The sequence below is a fragment of the Azolla caroliniana genome, unplaced genomic scaffold (assembly GCF_043228905.1).
Source record: "Azolla caroliniana isolate FFs.n. ecotype wild unplaced genomic scaffold, voAzoCaro1.0.p SCAF_5, whole genome shotgun sequence".
Lineage (NCBI taxonomy): Eukaryota > Viridiplantae > Streptophyta > Polypodiopsida > Salviniales > Salviniaceae > Azolla > Azolla caroliniana.
Window position 1 is genome coordinate 15,724,691 of NW_028230440.1, and position 18,715 is coordinate 15,743,405.

At 40.4% G+C, this 18,715-nt stretch overlaps 1 protein-coding gene across 2 annotated transcripts; it reads right to left on the minus strand.

The window, feature by feature from the left end:
- Positions 1 to 10,049: 10,049 nt before the first annotated feature.
- LOC147864219 (NAC domain-containing protein 82-like) lies at positions 10,050 to 15,745 on the minus strand. 2 transcript variants are annotated; one of them, XM_087319978.1, is made up of 6 exons: positions 15,488 to 15,745; positions 15,043 to 15,320; positions 14,530 to 14,787; positions 14,069 to 14,434; positions 11,375 to 11,465; positions 10,050 to 11,291 (listed from the first exon to the last, which is right to left on the minus strand). In XM_087319978.1, the coding sequence occupies exons 1-6, from the start codon at positions 15,639 to 15,641 to the stop codon at positions 10,588 to 10,590; spliced, it is 1,851 nt and encodes a 616-aa protein (XP_087176104.1). In that variant the 5' UTR covers positions 15,642 to 15,745; the 3' UTR covers positions 10,050 to 10,587. The 2 variants fall into 2 exon arrangements, with proteins under 2 accessions (XP_087176104.1, XP_087176103.1); XM_087319977.1 differs by having other exon boundaries at positions 10,050 to 11,288; positions 15,488 to 15,739.
- Positions 15,746 to 18,715: the final 2,970 nt, after the last annotated feature.

Below are 18,715 nucleotides of genomic sequence, written 5' to 3' on the forward strand. Positions count from 1 at the left end.
AAGCTCTCTTACCACTTTTTTCAGCCCATACACTTATCTTTGATTCCATTATACATCCAAATAGTTTTGCCATTAATGAGCCAACCATGATGGTTCGATAGTTGTTTACATTATTTATATCTCCACCTTTATGTAAAGGTTTGATCCAATTTGTAGTCCAATCGTACGGCATACCATGTTGCAATGCATCATTAAACATATCGCTTATCCATATATGTGCTTCCTTTCCCGTCCATTTGACATTTCAGCCTTTATACATTGAAGATCGCTTGCCTTTCGAGAGGCCAATTTCTTAAGTCCTATGCATATATCTTCAATTGTAAAGAAGGAAGGCATATGTGAAAGAGAACCATAACACATCATCTTTCCGGCAAGAGATAACTCATATAAATTCTTACAATGCATAGACAAGTCGTGAAGAGTTAAGTCACCATAACTCTCAACACGTTTTCCCTTTAGATTTCCCCAAAATTTAGCACATGCATGTGCTTTCTCTTGCGTTTGGATAAATTGTTGAGTAACTTCCCATATTCTTCTCTTTCTTTGAATAAGCCTTTTATACTCATGCAAATGCTTTTGGTAATTCTCTTTATTCTTAACTACATCCAAAACCATAAGGCACTGACTCAATGCACGCTACTTATGTACAGAAAGGGAAAGAAGAAACTCTAAAGACGCAGACACAGACAAAGATGCACAGAACTTCATTATTGTGAAGAATAGCGTGCGGAAGCAAGTAGGAAACCGAACATAGAAAATACGCAGGTTTAATGGAGAACTTGAACATACACAGTACTCGAGAGAGACAAAGAGACAGAGAGAGAGAGAACACACAGAAACGCAATTCAAAATAATACTCAATCTGTTCTATACATACTTCGTGCTCGGTGAGCACCTTATATACAAGCCTTGACAATCGGGCTGACACAAGTACTGACAGTACTTGACCGCTCATGAATGAGCCTACTACACAAACTCCCAAAATTATTCCCTTACGAGGAATATCTTTCTAACAGCCTCGCGGTTTACGCAACGCTACAGCCTGTTGTGCGCACGGTTTTATGCACCCAGTTTACGCACTGGGTTATGCACCCGATTACGCACCGAATGTTGAGCTTGTCTCTCAACACTCCCCCTCAAGCTCAACTTGAGGTTCCGTCCGTTCTTCTGGATCTATGCTCCGGTTCCTTCTGGCTTCACGCCTCGCTCGCGCTCCTCGACCCGTTCGATTCTGCACGCTTCGACCCTTCCGGTCGGCTTGTCTGCTTACACGGCCCTTCTCAGCTTCCTTGTTGTTGCAGTGTTGGCGCCTCTTTTGCTGCCTTCTCTTCCACTTGGCCCTTGGTTGATTCAATGTATCCGAATCAAACATCCGAACCGACTCGGCTTCCTCCGATCGGTTTTCACTCTCGTCCGAGTTGGCTGTCTCCAACTCGTCTTCGGTCTTCTCGCCCTTGATGGCTTTTTCTCCCCCACGCTTGGTTGGCTTCGGCTCTTTCTTTCGACTGCTCCCCTTATGTCCACTTTCGGACTCTTCCGCGGATCCACCCTCAGCTTCTTCAGCCGATCCGAAATCGAATTCATCATCCGACTCGGCGTCACGGTCTTTTCCGCTCTTTTCCTGCTCCCTTCCATGGTCATCATGGACATCTCTCCCCCTCAAGTTCGGCACATCAAGGTGACGCAACCCAAGTGCACCCGAGAATTTCCGCAACTTGTCCAGACCAAGAGGCTTGGTGAAAATGTCGGCGTTCTGCCGATCCGTCGGAACATACGGAAGTTCGACTTCACCGAAGAGGACACACTCACGGAAAAAATGGTAGTGCACCTCGATGTGCTTAGTCCGGGCGTGGAAGACGGGGTTCTTAGCTAGCTGGATGCTGCTGAGGTTGTCGCAGTGGATTATCGTTTGGTCGGATACCTCCACATGTAAATCCTTAAGTAGCCGCTTCAACCATATGGCTTCGCATGTCGCGACAGCCGCTCCTCTATACTCGGCTTCGGTGCTTGACAGTGCAACTGTCGGTTGCTTCTTGCTACTCCACGCGATCGCGGCACTCCCAAGAGAACGTGAAACCGGACGTGGATCGGCGATCGCTGGCGTTTCCGACCCAATCAGCATCGGTGTAACCGACCAACTGCGCGGCAGTATCGGTCAGATATAGTAGCCCCCAGTCCTTAGTGCCATTGACATACCGGAGTACGCGTTGTGCGCAAAGAAGGTGCTCCTCCGTTGATCGCGCCATGAACTAACTAATCACCCCGACCGGGTCGCTGAGATCTGGTCGAGTGATGGTCAAGTATATAAGGCTTCCGACTATATATCGGAACCTCGGCGAAGCTTGACGGTTCTATCTAGAGGAGTCGAGACGGACTTACAGTCGGCCATCCCGAATTTGAAGAGCGTACTTAACGCGTAATGCCGTTAGCTGATCAGTATGCCTTCGGGGGTATGGATCACTTCGATCTCAAGGAAATAATGAAGGTCCCCCAAATCCTTCATGGCGAATGATGCCGCAAGCTGGAGCTTCATGCGGTCAATCTCACCTAGGTCGGCATCGGTGATGACCAAGTCATCAACATAAAGTAAAATGCTAACCGGCCCGAGTCGACCTTTCTGGATGAACAGTGCAAAGTCCGATTTTGACATCTCAAAGCCCAACCGACGCAAACGTTGCATGATCTTCGCGTTCCAGGCACGCGGGGCTTGGTTTAGTCCGTAAAGGGACTTCTTCAATCGGCACACCGCTGAAGTGTTCGTTCTGAAGTGAAATCTGGGGGGTTGTACCATGTACACCTGTTCCTCAAGCTCACCTTGTAGGAACACATTCTTTACATCCATCTGATGTAAGTGCCACCCCTTTGCCGCAGCTACTGCGAGCAAAACACAGATAGTTGTCATCTTCGTGATCGGCGCAAACATCTCATCATAGTCGATGCCGTGTTTCTGCGTGTAGCCTTTCTCTACTAACCGGGCCTTGTAACGATTGACTGAGCCGTCAGTGTTATACTTGATCTTGTACATCCACCTACATCCGATCGGCTTCACACCTTTTGGGTGCGTCAACCAGGTCCCAAGTTTCATTCTCCACTAATGCGTGCATCTCTTCCCCCATTGCGCCACGCCAATTTGCGTCCTTCGCTGCTTCTGCGTAGCTCTCCGGCTCACGCACTTCCGCTACACGGTTCATGTACGCATAGTGATGCGCCTTGTACTCATTGTATCCGAACCATACAATAGGGTTCTTCTGGCGGGTAGATTGGCGAGGGTTATAACACTTATAACCCTTCTGCTCGTCTGAATAGCCAACCAAGATACACTTCTCAGCTTTCGCATCCAACTTCCTCCGCTTCTCCTTCGGTACATGCACATACGCAATGCTACCAAAAACTCTCAAGTGTTGCAGATTCGGCTTCCTTCTGAAATACAGCTCATGCGCCGACACTTTTTCTCCAATCCGATTCTAAATGTACACCGCGGTTCGTACTTCCTCGGCCCAATAGAACTTGGGCAAGCTCTTCTCCTCCAGCATTGCTTGTGCCGCTTCTACAATTGACCGGCTCATCCTCTCAACCACGTCGTTTTGCTCCGGCGTGTATCTACAACTGAATTCGCGCCGAATTCCCATCTGTTGCAGATAGTCGTTGAATTGACCGGAAAAGTACTCTTTTCCACCATCCGACCGCAAGCACTTGATCTTTTGTCCTGTTTCCGTTTCCACAAACCCTTTGAGGTCCCGGAAACAGTCGAAGACTTCACTCTTCTTCTCAATGGGCTAGATCCACGTGTGCCACGTATAGTCGTCGATGAAGGAGACAAAATATCGACTCCCGCCAAGACTAACGTTCTGTGCCGGCCCCCATACATCGGAATGTATCAAGTCGAGCTTGTTCTGGCTCCGGTTACGCTCGTTTGGGAAAGGAAGTTGGTGTTGCTTCCCTAGCTGGCAGGCTTCACAAATTTGTGCCTTCCGGCCGCTAATTTGGGCAATCCGAACACAACTTGTTTCGATTGCAAGTCCTGAAGCCGTTGATAGTTGACGTGGCCTATCCGCTTGTGCCATAAGTCGATATCCGACTCAACTTTTTGTCCTTTTGCGAACATTGCGGTGCCACCATCACTAGAGTCGAGGATAAACATCCTCCCGTCTCTGCGCCCTTGCGCAATAATTCGGCCTTCTTCGTCGATGAAGCAACCAAGATGCGTGAACCGGACTTGCATCCCCTAGTCGACGATCTGCCCGACCGACACCAGATTCTTCATGATTGTCGGGACGTGTAACACGTTCATAAGTTTCCCTTTCTGCCCGACATGGCTCAAGGGAACTTCACCGACATTCGTGATCGGATGCGGAGTGTCGTCTCCGGTTGCGACTACTCCCAGTTGCATCGGTTTTTCCAGGTACGAGAACCACTCCTTCTGGCACGTCATGTGGTTTGACGCACTGGAATCGACGTACCACACCTCATCCGACTTCAGGGTGATCTTCTTCATCGAGTTTGCTTCGTGTCTCGTCACGAAAACTGACCCTTTCCTGGATCCTTCGGCGTAGTGCGATCGCTACCGATTTCCTTTGTCGGTCTGTCCGGGACCTGATCCGGACCCGGTTCTCTCCGAATCGATGTGCTTCTTCGAACACTCGCTCTCCCTGTGGCCTTTCTTGCCACAGTACCATCCATCATTCCGCGAAGCATTTCCCATGTCGGTTCTCGTCGCCTCAATTGCTGTCGGCATCACTTCGGTGCCTTCCTCCTTGATCCCGTTGGCCGCCTCCATTGCGCACCAACTTGCCTCGTCCGCCACGACCACGGGACCTATCTCCCTCCGTGTACAGCATCTTGTTGTCGGCATACGTGCTTGTCGACGCACCCGCGTGGTTCTCCTCTATAAGGAGCATCGACTGTAAGTCGAAAAACGACGACGTATTCTCCCGTGTACACACAACAATTCGGAACGCTCCGAACTTCGACGCCAGTCCCTCAAGACAGATTTGCACCATCTCGCCTTCCTCGGCGTTCACATCGATAGAGGCTAAGGAGTCGCATATCTCTTTGATCTTCGAGGTGTATCAGCCACCGACAAGTCACGTTGTCGTAAATTGCTCAGCTCCTGTCAGAGTTGAAGCTTCCTGGTTGTGGTGCTTGCGGCGAAAATCTTCTTCAGATTTCCCCAAGCATCCTTTGGCATTTTTGCATCCCAAATATAGCTCAGGAGCTGTTTGCCCACACAAGACACGAAGCAGGACAGTACTCTGCTCGCCAACTGTTCCCACGCCGGGAAATCTCTGTGTGTTGATTCGAGTGCTATGTCATTTGCTCCGTCGACATAGCTCTAGTAACCGTGCCCGAGCAGGTACTGGTGCATCTTGTAGGACCAACATGTGTAGTTGTTTCTGTCGAGCTTCTCCGTAGGAAGCGAGCTAGCCATGCCTCTATCCATTTTGTTTTTTTTTTTTTCTTCTTGGTTAGTTTCCTTTTCAAGCTATGTCGGCTGCTGAGGTTCTCAACCCTCTCACTTTGATACCATGTGAAGAATAGCGTGCGGAAGCAAGTAGGAAACCGAACACAGAAAATACGCAGGTTTAATGGAGAGCTTGAACATACACAGTACTCGGGAGAGACAAAGAGACAGAGAGAGAGAGAACACACAGAAACTCAATTCAAAATAATACTCAATCTGTTCTGTACATACTTCGTGCTCGGTGAGCACCTTATATACAAGCCTTGACAATCGGGCTGACACAAGTACTAATTGTACTTGACCGCTCATGAATGAGCCTACTACACAAACTCCCAAAATTATTCCCTTACGAGGAATATCTTTCTAACAGCCTCGCGGTTTACGCACCGCTACGGCTTGTTGTACGCACGGTTTTATGCACACAGTTTACGCACTAGGTTACGCACCCGATTATGCACCGAATGTTGAGCTTGTCTCTCAACAATTATATATGTACAAGAGCAAGATAACACCTCCGGCTTCAAGCCGGACCAAGGTAGGTTAGGTTACAACAACAGTCTGCTGCCAAGCCGCCAATCGGGAAGCTCTCGGGCTCGTCGCGCCGACCAGGGTCTTGCACAGGAGATAGGGCAGAAGCCTAAACCCCTTTAGACATACAAGCTCCTAACCGGACTAAACCCTAAACAAACACGAAGACTCAACCCACACGACGGCGAAGAAAAAGACCTCAAAGAACCCTAATAGAAAACAAGAAAGGAAGAAGAAAGCTACCAAACCCTAGATCTAATTGGTATACCCTCCTAACTCAAAATGGGCAACCCTTTACAAGTGACCCCTCCCTTCCTTTTATAGTCCAAGGAGGGAGGGGCCTTACAATGTGGGATAAATTTCCCCTCTTTATTCTATACACCATTTTACATTGTAAATGTGCACATGTTACACACCGCCGACTTGCCCATTCCATCCCGGTTTTACACCGTAGCCAGAAATCTTCACGACACCGTGTAGACACCAAGTATAAGACTGTGGACCGGAAGGTGAGGCCAATTGTGGCTCCCTTGCCGCAAGACAACTGGGAATGGATGAGAGGGGTCGCGATGGACCCGAGTTTACTAGATCTGGCCAGCATAGGACACCAGTTCACTGACGAGACGTTGTGGAAGCTCAAGATCGGTGGGGATCGCTTGCCTTTCGAGAGGCCAATTTCTTAAGTCCTATGCATATATCTTCAATTGTAAAGAAGGGAGGCATATGTGAAAGAGAACCATAACACATCATCTTTCTAACAAGAGATAACTCATATAAATTCTTACAATTCATAGACAAGTTGTGAAGAGTTGAATCACCATAACTCTCAACACAGTTTCGCTTTAGATTTCCCCAAAATTTAGCACATGCATGTGCTTTCTCTTGCGTTTGGAGAAATTGTTGAGTAACTTCCCATATTCTTCTCTTTCTTTGAATAAGCCTTTTATACTCATGCAAATGCTTTTGGTAATTTTCTTTATCCTTAACTATATCCAAAACCATAAGGCACTTTCAAGCTTCACAACATTCTTTATCAAACCATTTTTTCTTTCAATTAAATTTCTTGGTGCATTTCCAAGATGTGCGGTTGGTTGGAAAACATTTGTTTGTACATGAGAGAAACTTTCTTAAAAGCTTCCCATTTGCATTCTAGTGTGGTACCATGTTGTATGTTTGTCATTTGTAACATATCCTCAACCATCGTGGAATACATGGGCACTCGCTTAAGGTTCATGCTCAAGTGGGGTTGTTTATTATCTTCAATGGCCTTCTCACAATCAAACCTATGTAGAGATTTGAGATCAATACATAAAGCCCTATGATCGGATTCTGGTGTCCATTCACCAAGTGAGAATTTATGTATACGATAAAAAATACCTTGAAAAGTAGTACATAGTCAATCACGCTATTTCTGTTGTGTTTTTTACATGTAAAACCATTAGTGTTGGGCCATAAGGAAACACCATTTGCAATAAGCAATTCGGTAGTATTGCACATTTGTAGGAGTAACTTCCCAAATTGGTCCGGATCTTTTTCATCGCTAGAATTGCGGCTATACATTTGAACATCCTCTTGCATCGTTAAGATATGTGGCATGAAAGATTCTTGTGAATCAAGTTGGAAACTTCTTGTACGAGCATTCATGTCACCAAAGACAATAACTTCCCCTTTGGATTTGAAATAAGCAATATCATCTTCTAGATTGGCAAAAGGTTGATCTTTAACAAGCATAAAAGTTAAAATCTTGATGAGGAATGTAACATCCAACTACAAAAGTGGACAAATCATTAGGTGTTTCTATTTTGAGCCATATGTAGCATTTATGTTCATCATTTTTTATGATTGACACATATTTCTCTATTTCCTTCTTAATCAAACATGCCACCCCTCCTTGTCCTCTTCTTTCTTTGTCTTGGATTTTTCTCCCATATCAAAGAGTGTACATTATAGTTTCCTATCCTGCATTCCATGGGTATCCATTGCAATTCCAAAAGCATAGTCGTAAAAGGTGTGGGTTAGTCTCATAGGTCACATGTCCCTATTTGCCTATATTTCCATTTTAGGCACATCCTTAACCTTATAAATTAATCTTTCTTCAATGCTTTACGGCGAACATTTTGTTGTGAGATAGTACGATCTTCATTGACAAAGCATTGCATACCTGTGAGGTATACCCAACTATTTTCGAGTATGATCCACCGCTTTGTATCATCTATCATTGTACATACAATAGGTCTTTCTTCAGAGCGAGTAACACCATGTTTCCCAACTCGATGTGTCCCATATACATCCCATCCGAGAGAGAGAGAGAGAGAGAGAGAGAGAGAGAGAGAGAGAGAGAGAGAAGGTAACAACGCATGGATGGTTTATCTTTGTTTTGGCTTTTCACAAGGATAATCTTTGTTTTAGAGCTATTGACACTTAATTTATTATGTATGCAAAAAAATTCCAATGTCTTTATAAGGCACTACATCATCTACATATAATCAAAAAATAATGATGACATTCCCAATGACAACTTCTTCAATGCCTTCTTCCTTTACAAACTTGGCAACCAATTCAGCAATGCATAGAACAAATAGATTTGGTGAGAATGGGCATCCTTGCTTAACACCAAGAATGTTATTCAAAAAATCTGAATGTCTATCACTCATACACACACAACATATAACTTTCTCATAGATTCAGGAAATTGCAAGCATATATTCACTTAGCATCTCGAGCTCTTCCATTCGCCTCCAAGGATGCTCACAAGATACCATATCAAAAACTTTCTTGAAGTCTACGAAGCAACAATATAAACCTTTACCTCTAAGGTGACTTTCCTCCATTAATACTTGAAGGGTGATAAGGTGATCAATGGTGCTATGGTGTTTTCAGAGAGAGAGAGAGAGATTAATGTGTATAACAAGGACAAATATGTATATTAGAAAAGGAATATACAATGAACCAACGCTTTAAAAAAGGTGAGAAAGTTGCATAATATAGCATTTTCTCATTAGATTTGTAACCACTCACTCCATCAATTTGGGTAGGAGACAGAATATCCTCTTTATGGACTAAAGGAAAAGTGCCTTATAAGGTTATGATAAAGGAATTCCAAGGGAATTACTTCTCTAATCACACACATGGTGGACAATTGAGTCACACATGTGTAGCCGCTACTTGTGGGATCACATACACATTGGATTGTTGAGCTTGATATCTCCACAATCATGAGCATAATCACGTTGTTCCATCCTAGGGACCAAAAAATAAAGTATTCAAAAGTAATAATCTCAAAATAGATCTTAGTGGGTTGAACATGAGAATGCTTTTTATCACACATCATAAAGGGAGCAAGAAAATTAAGCTCTCAAAACTAATATCCTCAAAGTAGAGAACAATAATAAACTCCAAAAATGTTGGAAGACTAAATTTGTGTGGGTTAAACATGAGAATGCTTTTTATCACACATCATAACATAAGTAGAACAAGGAAATGAAGTCCTCTAACCTCAAAGTAGAGAACAACAATAATCTCCAAGGTTAGTTGGGGAAGATAAATGTTTCAATCGTTATTGGCTCAAAGGATTTCATACACATTGAATAAAGTGATAACTTCAACCAATGATTGGAGATAGATAAATGCCAATACCATGAAAATTTTGGCGTGCATTATTTACATACTTTATAATGAGGGGTTAGAATCACTAAAAAATGATGGTATTCCATAATATTATCCTATAACAAAGAGGTAAGAACATTGGTTCTTCAAGTATGAGCTTTGCCCGGCTTTGCAAAGTATTGGAACATAATGCTCGGTATGGCATCAACAAATTACTAAAAGACAAAGTCCTACATTGCTGAACAGTAGGGACTCTCAAAACAAGAAACCCATACTTATCAGTCCGCATCCATGATACCATGATACCATTCCCATTGCCAAAACCATCATCGATGTGCTTAGTTAAATCGATAGATTGTACAAATCATCATGAAAAAGCTAACAATTTCAGTTCCAGTTAGTTGCAATTAATTTACTTGTAAAAATATAGATGTTTCTCATGATCTATTGCATCAAGCTATAAGGTCATACTTTAACTAACTGATCATCACAATATCTAGGTCAACTAGATGAGCAGAGTTTGAGCTGTAATCTTTCATGAGTATCTCAAAGATGATACTCATCACATCACAAGGATGACATATATAGTAATATTGTACCCTTATTGATCACTTCCATTAGAGAAGCACCTTTGGTGGTTCCTAGCTACAAAAACTCGAGAGACTGAATAATAATTTGATGTTTACAAATATGAGGACAACCAAGGTCCTCCGAACCAATGTTCGTTGTTTACCCCACGTTCCTTCGCAATATACCATACATAAAATGTACTATACATCAAATGAACAAGTGAAGCTCCATACCATGCTAGTAGTGGACTCAAACAAACTTCCTATGTGAAGAATTAATGGTGGTGAAGCCGTTTGGTTATTTATCCATAAAAGGGTGGCCTTGCCTCTATGAGAGAATAAACTGGTTCAGTTATATAAACCCTCCCCATCCCCAAAATGCTCCATCAAGAAAGTGATAACATCTATTTACGACCCTCACTCCTATTTTTTTATGAAAGAATAAACTTGTATACCCCCCTCCACAAGCTTCCACATGCTACTCGAAATCAGCAAACAAAAGATACCACACATCATGACAATAAAAGCTAGCACAAAGTACCCAACACTAGATCCATTTTCATTATCCCTTTGAGCAGCATTAATAGAGAAGGATCTCACAAGCTTTTGCTTCTTCTTGACACTTTGTGAACTCAGGTCCGCCGTTTCTTCACTAGTAGATCCTTTTGATGATGTGGATTTTGGGGACAAATCAGCGGCTGAAGCTGGAAATGCAGGAAGACCTTCCAGGTACTTGAGGACAAGATTCATTCCTTTCCTTTGTTGTGCTGGGAACATATCAACTTCTTCTATACTTTCTTCACTAATTTTTCCATCATTTGATATGCTGTGATTTTGGTTTTGATATGATGCCAAAGAACTCATATCAGAAACAATATTACCGGTGTTGTTTTTCAGATGGTTCTCCATGTCAACGTCTTCAAACAATTGAGGGGTGTCAAAATATTGCATATCATCCGATAAAATGACAGATTCAAACAACTTTCTTTGCATGTTTTCATCTAACCCCGCGTTGGATGATCCATTTTCTTCAGCATAAAACACATTGAGTGGCTCGAAAAACTCAAGAATTTGATCATATTCGGACTCCCCAACCATAGGGAACTGGCTAAGTGTAGCATTTTCTGCTGTTCAAATATAAGCAAATCATCGGTACAAGAATCTCTCAAAGTAGACTCCTCAGAAATCATGTCTATATATCTATATATACCTGCCGACAGTAGTGTACTTTCCACCACCTCCAGACCATTAGATTGAAGATGGAAGTTTTGGTGATAATCAACCACATCAAGTATTCCCACCTGAAATTTTAAATTTGTCAAAAATGTTAAGAATATGCCTGCTCAAATTTTCACAGTTCCTCCAAGAGAAAGGAACTATAGTATATTTTCTCTGTATTCTATTAGATAACTGTTTTTTAAACTTCTATCGGAGAAACTCAAAACTCAGTAGTGCATTCGTTAATAACAGGATTAATACACAATTGATACGAGCTGTATTCTCCTGTGACATATCATTATAGTGTGCAATCCCGTTCAGATAGCAACAACTGCAACAATCACCTCTTACTGACCACAAGTTCTATTCGCAATGACTTTTCAATCCGAATGATTATTTACAGCTCAAGATGACGACCAAGGATGAGTTAGATTCTGGTATCACTTTAGGCAGAATAGTTACATGCTAAAGAGCATACATAATAGATCTGCAAATTATAACCTCATTAGCTGGAAATAATCTTAGAATTGCTCAGAGAAAATGGTATGCATATAAATGTTATTGATCGCATGAGCTTTTTCTGCATTAAAAATATGAGAATTATGGAAACCCAAATAAACAAGTTGTAAAGAAATTAAAACAAGAAAAAAAAAACACATCTGTATAAAAAAAATCATTTATTAAAATAAAAAAAAGAGTAACATAGAGAGCGCGATGAAGAAGAAACAAACCACAGAGATATTCATCATAAGAAAATCAGATTACATGAGAAATCCACTATCAGAAGGCACTCCAAATTTATACACCTTGTACACGTCCATGTCAAGAAGCGTAGATAATTATCTGGTCTCTATTACATGCACTTCATAACTCACACTCAAATTTGTGAGTGCAATAAGAGTATATGCCAGTTGATATGTCACAATCACATCAAGTAAACATACCGAGAGGCCATCAATCATTTCACGAATGAGTATACTCCATCAAGTTATTAACATAATAGAAAAAGTATTTCCAAGGAGTATCCATAAATTATGCACAATCACATATTTTTTAACCATATGTTCAAGTAAGAATGAGTCAAGAAATTGTGAAGAAACAAAAGGAGAGAAACTGGAGTTTTCAGTTCCTCATCTCTATAATTTTACATAGTCGAACAGTAGAAATTTCATACACAATTTAGGGAAGTTCAAATTTTCTTCATGAGTCAATAAATACGGGAATATGCTGCATTCTATATTGATGTTTGCATATGAAGTATGCGTAGAGGTTAGAACATTCCTGCTACAGAAGAAGCATATATGTTTAAATATACACATAGCTTGTATAAGAAGACAGACAGGCATTGCTAGCAACATGTACATACTTCGCCTCTGCGATACATAGCACTGCGAAGCTTTTTGAAAGCTAAAATTATCAGTGCATTAGTTACACTCTCTCCCACTCCCATCACACAACTATGATCCCATGCATCCAAAAGTGCACAATGGAATGGTGAAAGAGATAATAGAACATAGAAAATGCAGCAGACAGAGGAAACGAGTGAAATAAGGTGTTCACAATCAAAACCCCCAAAGAATGAAGGAGGTGATTTTCAACAATGTTTGACCAGTATCTCAATTCAGGCGTCTTGCTGGTGCATTTACCCATCTTCATTATGTCTCTCAGCTCTTTTTTCTTCTGAAATTCTCTGTTGTTATGACAGGTTTTGCCATATTTTTACCCTATTCTGCGAAAGGTTAAAACTACAATAAAAACAAAGGCTGTTGCCATTTTACAAAAAATATGTACGTCTTCTCGTAACCCTTTTCACATTACATACATAAGTTATCTCATTCTCAACATTCTAATGTCCCGCCACCATGATGGTGTTGTTTCAATGTTAAAACCAAACGAAACAGCGCTTCACTTTGTATGTTTTTGACATATCTGAATGCCATGAGCCACCATTTCTCTACAATACTATGTTTTCCTTTTTGGATGATAATATTAATAGTTTTTCCTTCACGTTCCTAATACTGTATTTATTTTTTTTGCTTGAATGACACCTACATACGGGTCAAAGGTCACATTCTTTAAAATGGAATTGTGTCCATCATAAGTGCTTATAGAAGATTCCTCATTGCCACACTCCAATTGACTTGTATGGTTCTTACCTTGTCTCTTGTTCTATTAATTATGATCATCTGATTATCTATTTCGCCTCTTTTGTCAACCATAAAAAATCAACTTATAAGGTGGAGTTTTCATGGATATATTAAAAGTCTCTCATACACATGATATGAACTCCTGGGATGTGAATTTAAAGACCATCGCATACATATAGGGAAGTTAAGTCAAAAGTTCGAAAGCATAAGTGATTAGAACTTCTCGATTATAAGGTGGAGTTTTCATGGATATATTAAAAGTCTCTCATACACATGATATGAACTCCTGGGATGTGAATTTAAAGACCTTAGCATACATATCAAGTAGTTAAGTCAAAAGTTCGAAAGCATAAGTGATTAGTACTTCTCAGTTATAAGCATGAAAAGTCTTAATAATTACTAAAGAATAAATAATCCTTCAGAATTCTGGCAGAAATAATACAAAAACAAAATTTTGGTTCTGTTACTATAAATGTTTGCAAATCACCCATTCTATTTTGCATAATCTTGAATAGGAAGAGGGTATTGTTGAGAGTTACCTCTGGTGTGTTCTGTATTATATCGTCTCGTTGAAGTACATTAAACACCACTGATTCTGGATCTTGAGGCAGATCAGAATTTGTTAATACTGAAGTATCCTCGTATTTTACACCATTCTCATCATCGCAAACTGGGAAAAGGTCATCCAACTCTAAAAAGTCTCCATTATTTGGTCTATCTAAACCAGCTTGTAGACCTACATTGCTGGTATCACAAGTTCCGCTAGCTACAAGCTCATAGAGCTCTCGAAGAATACTCTCCTCTGATTCAGTAGAACTAGGAACCACAAAACCTCTACTTCTTGTGATAGTGTCTTCCATGCAAGACTCATGTCCCAATACAGCAGTGCTCGATGAATCGGCACACTTGATGAAAAAAGAGTACAATGAAACTCAGAATAAACTCGGGCAAGAAAACACTATCATATCAAAGAATGAAATACAATTTTAACTTTAATTACCTTCCCACTAGGATTATCGTGTGTCACCAATGGTTTCATTTTTATCATATTCTCTCCTTGAGAAACCATATGATTTCCATGGAGATTATCGAAAACGCTTTCCAATAAACTGGTTTTAGAATCAACAGGATGATCTTCTCTTTCGAATCCATCCCTATCATCATCATCTTCTTCTTCCTCAACAGGTGCACCATATTGCTCTCCATTTCTAGGTCCAGGACCGCTCTTTTGATAAATTCGACAAAGCACATAGCCATTCTGTTGAAAAAGAAATATGCATCCATGAACAAAGAATCACTGAGAAGGAAATCCATGCTTATATTCAAAACAAGTACATAGCCATTTATAAAGAAAGAAACACAAAATTCATGAACAACGAAACGCTTGAAATCCAACAAAGTACATAGCATTTCTGTAGCACAAGAAATAAGAAACCCCCAAATAAAGGATTTGCTCAAAAGAAAAAGCATGCATTAACATAACAAATCCGTTTCGTTGATATCAAAACTTCACCTGAAAAGTATGTAATCTTTCACATTCCTCATCATCAAGCCGATATTCATGCATTACCCAATTTGTTCTTTCACCTCTGGGTGCTCTTCCATTATAGTAAACTAAAGTTTTCTTCATTCCCACAGTCTTTGAGCCTGAATTTATGGACCTATCCTTTCCAGTTGCTTTCCAATAACCTTTCTCTGTAGCCCTGTTTGCACGAGAACCATTCGCATACTTCCTATCTCGAGGATTAAAGAAATACCATTCCTTGTCTCTAGTCTGTAGAAGAGATTTATCTGAAGACAGCAAACATACACAAAAACAGAATTTACGTCCATATTCATTTTATTCAAATATCAACAGTGAAGAAAACACTAATTGGCAAAAAGGAATTTCATATACGAATAGATTCCTCTTCCACTTTTCCTTGTTAAAAACGAACCACAAAGATGAGGAGCAATACCTGGAAGATCCCATGGGTCGTATTTATAAAGATCGATCTCTCCGATTGCATCAAATTCTATTCTTTTACCACAGATTTTCCTCTTAAGGTAATAGCTAATAAGCTCTTCATCAGTGGGGTGAAATCGGAATCCAGGTGGAAGCTGAAACTTCATCACAAGTTTTCTTCTATCACAAAATATGAGGCGTTTTATAGTAGATGCGCTTTTAACACTGGGGAAATTGAAAACCTTAAAAAAAAAAAAACGAAGCTCCTGCTGAAGGTGAAGATAATAAAATCGAATTCTGATGAATGAAGCCCTGCTCAGTGAAACAATTGAAGGGATTTGGCTGGAACCTAATGGATCTCTGATGGATCAGAGAAATCCATTGATAGAATTAAATTAAGCAGCACCCAAAAAAGAAAAACCCACGGCCCCCAAGAGAAATCTCAATGAGCAACAAAAACCCTGATCTCAGCAAAATGAAGAAGGAGATAAAGAAATGAGGGTAAAGATTACCCGAAAATCAGAGTCTCCCTTCTTCTTTTTGTTTCAGAGATAAAATAGTGAAGAGAGGCGTCTTTCCTTCTTTTAAGTATTAAATATGATTGAGAGAGAGAGAGAGTGAATGATTGTTACCTTTTTGCTTATGTTTCTTCGGTTGTGTGATTGGCGGGGTCCAATGATTCGACAACATAAAAATCAAGAATATTTATCTGTGGACTTTAGAAGAAGAAAGGAAATGGAGGTGTTCCCTTTGCATTTGATCTCTAATCTCTCTCTCTCAATGAATCAAAAGTAGCTGACCTTGTCTTTTCCATGCCTTTCCTTCATCATGTACACTTGCACACACACACACACACACACATAATACATACATATACATACATACATACATTCATTCATTCATTCATTCATTCATTCATTCATTCATGATACACACACTCTACTTCTACTACTAGTACATATCTCCACCTCCCATCTTTGAGAGAAAGAAAGAAAGACATATTAATGTATGCCTTCTCTGACCAAAATTGGCCCATCAAACAATCGGTTTACAACAAAAATGGGGTGTTTACCCAATCGTCGAAAATAAATAATAAAATAAGAGAGTGAAAAAGAGAGAGAGAGAGAGAGAGAGATCCCAAGAATTTGACCAGAAGAGTATCCTCTCTCGCAATTTGACGTAGTAGTACTCCAGGGTTGGATGGCGATGGCGACATCCTACGACAGTTTTTGGCGGGGCATCGAATCACTTACTTATTCACTTGGTGTCATTTCGGTCCGATGTTCCATGTCATTTCGCACTTGGTTTTCCAATCCCATGATGTACACTTGAACTCATCATGGCTTCAATTTTGACCATCTCCTTTCTTTGTACATATGTATACCCGATCCAACATGAGACTTTTTCAAACCACGATTTTACTACCGGTACCACTCGATCATCATACATTTGCTTGCATGCCCAACATGTTGGAAACCACTTCGAATGTGCTCCCGAATCATAAAATTTGATTGATTCATGTGACAATGAAAGTACTTGGATTTTCTTTTTGTTTATATCTAGGTTTGAAGAAATTGCGCCTCCCATATCATGCATGATGTAACTACTGCATTGGACTGGACCGAGTCATTGATTAGTTTAGGAAAAGCACTCATATATATTTTCATACATGGTTTGCCTTGTTTGATCGAACATCAACTATGTAACTTTTTCAGTCTCACAATGGGTCATTGTAAGTTTCCTGATAGCAATAGGAAACATAAGTAACTCATAAACAAATGGTGAATGATCCAAATGCCTTATGGTTTACATATTGATCCATCTTATTCAAAACTACGAACTACCCACGAACAAGAGTAGATGGTGTCACTACTATCAGGTTCTCTTTGAAAGAGTGAAGTGTAAGACACCTTTACATGTCATCAAAAGTTGATGCACCAATGTGAATTTTGGTTGCATTATCACACTTTGTAACATTCACATCAATGCCTTCATTTCCTCTATCTCCATCTTCCCTTGTAAGGGTCGTATTCATTTGTAAAACATTGATGATATATAGTCCTAGATTACTACACGCCCTTTAGAGAATGGACATAATATTGGAAAATAGACACGGCTTTAGTATAACATCTTCCCCATGGCATACGATTATTGTTTTCCTTATCTATCTATCCCTTTATTTTGACTTGGACCGATACTCCTTGTATTGAAAAAGCAATTTGTTACGGTGACTAGGTATAGTATTTCCCTTCTGGAAAATATAGGAGTTTCTATTTCCCTTTTCCCAAATATATGTTATGATTTAAAATATTTTTATACCTTGGAGATTCATTTCACAACATGTGTCCACAACGATATAGGAGTGAAAGATTGTACGCCCCTGGCATTCCTTTTACTCCAACTGTTTCATGTTATCAAAATGCAAACTTTCACCATTTTGTTTTGTCTACTTAATATTTTATTAGTTCAATCTAAAACACGTGGGTCAAAGCTTGTCTAAGGCCCTACCCACATGTTAATGATATGTATTTGGACTTGTGTTTTAGTTGATATAGGATATCACACATTAAAATAAAAAAAAACATGCTTAACATCCTTCTCCACTTCTTCCATATGGTTTATCTTCCCTTTTCCTCTTATAACTTATCCTTCATTGAGTGAATATAAATTTTATTTTACCAATACCTCAAATAGTTCTCCATTTCCTGCACATATTCTAGTGTTCCTTTTCATCTTAGTAATCCTTCATTGATATGAATACCCAATGTTTTTTAATAATATCCCCATCATCATAAATTTATATGGCGTGCCCACAATCAATTATCTCCCAATAAATAGTTTTATAATTACCCTAAAATCAAAGAGATAGATCGACAAACTTTTAGAAATAGGGATAGAGATGGTTGCTTTTTACATCTGAATGTACTACTCTTCAACCATTGGGGATGACATTGACAAATGATACGCCTTCTCCCATTCAAAGCGTTTTTTCTCAACTTGGTCGGCACTTGCATTCCTTGGTTTTGGCACGAGAAGTCCATTGTATGGTTCCACAATGACATGAAGGGTTCTAGAACCTCAATGTTATGTTAGCACCAAGTGGTCAAGCATCATCCCTGTGTGTACAACTTGGGTTAAAATTTAATATTGTGAATGTTAATGTGCGGAAGCGTCAGACAAAACCGGCTCAGCCGGATAGCAACAGAAAATGAGATGAAGGTTTAATGGAAAAGCTTAACAC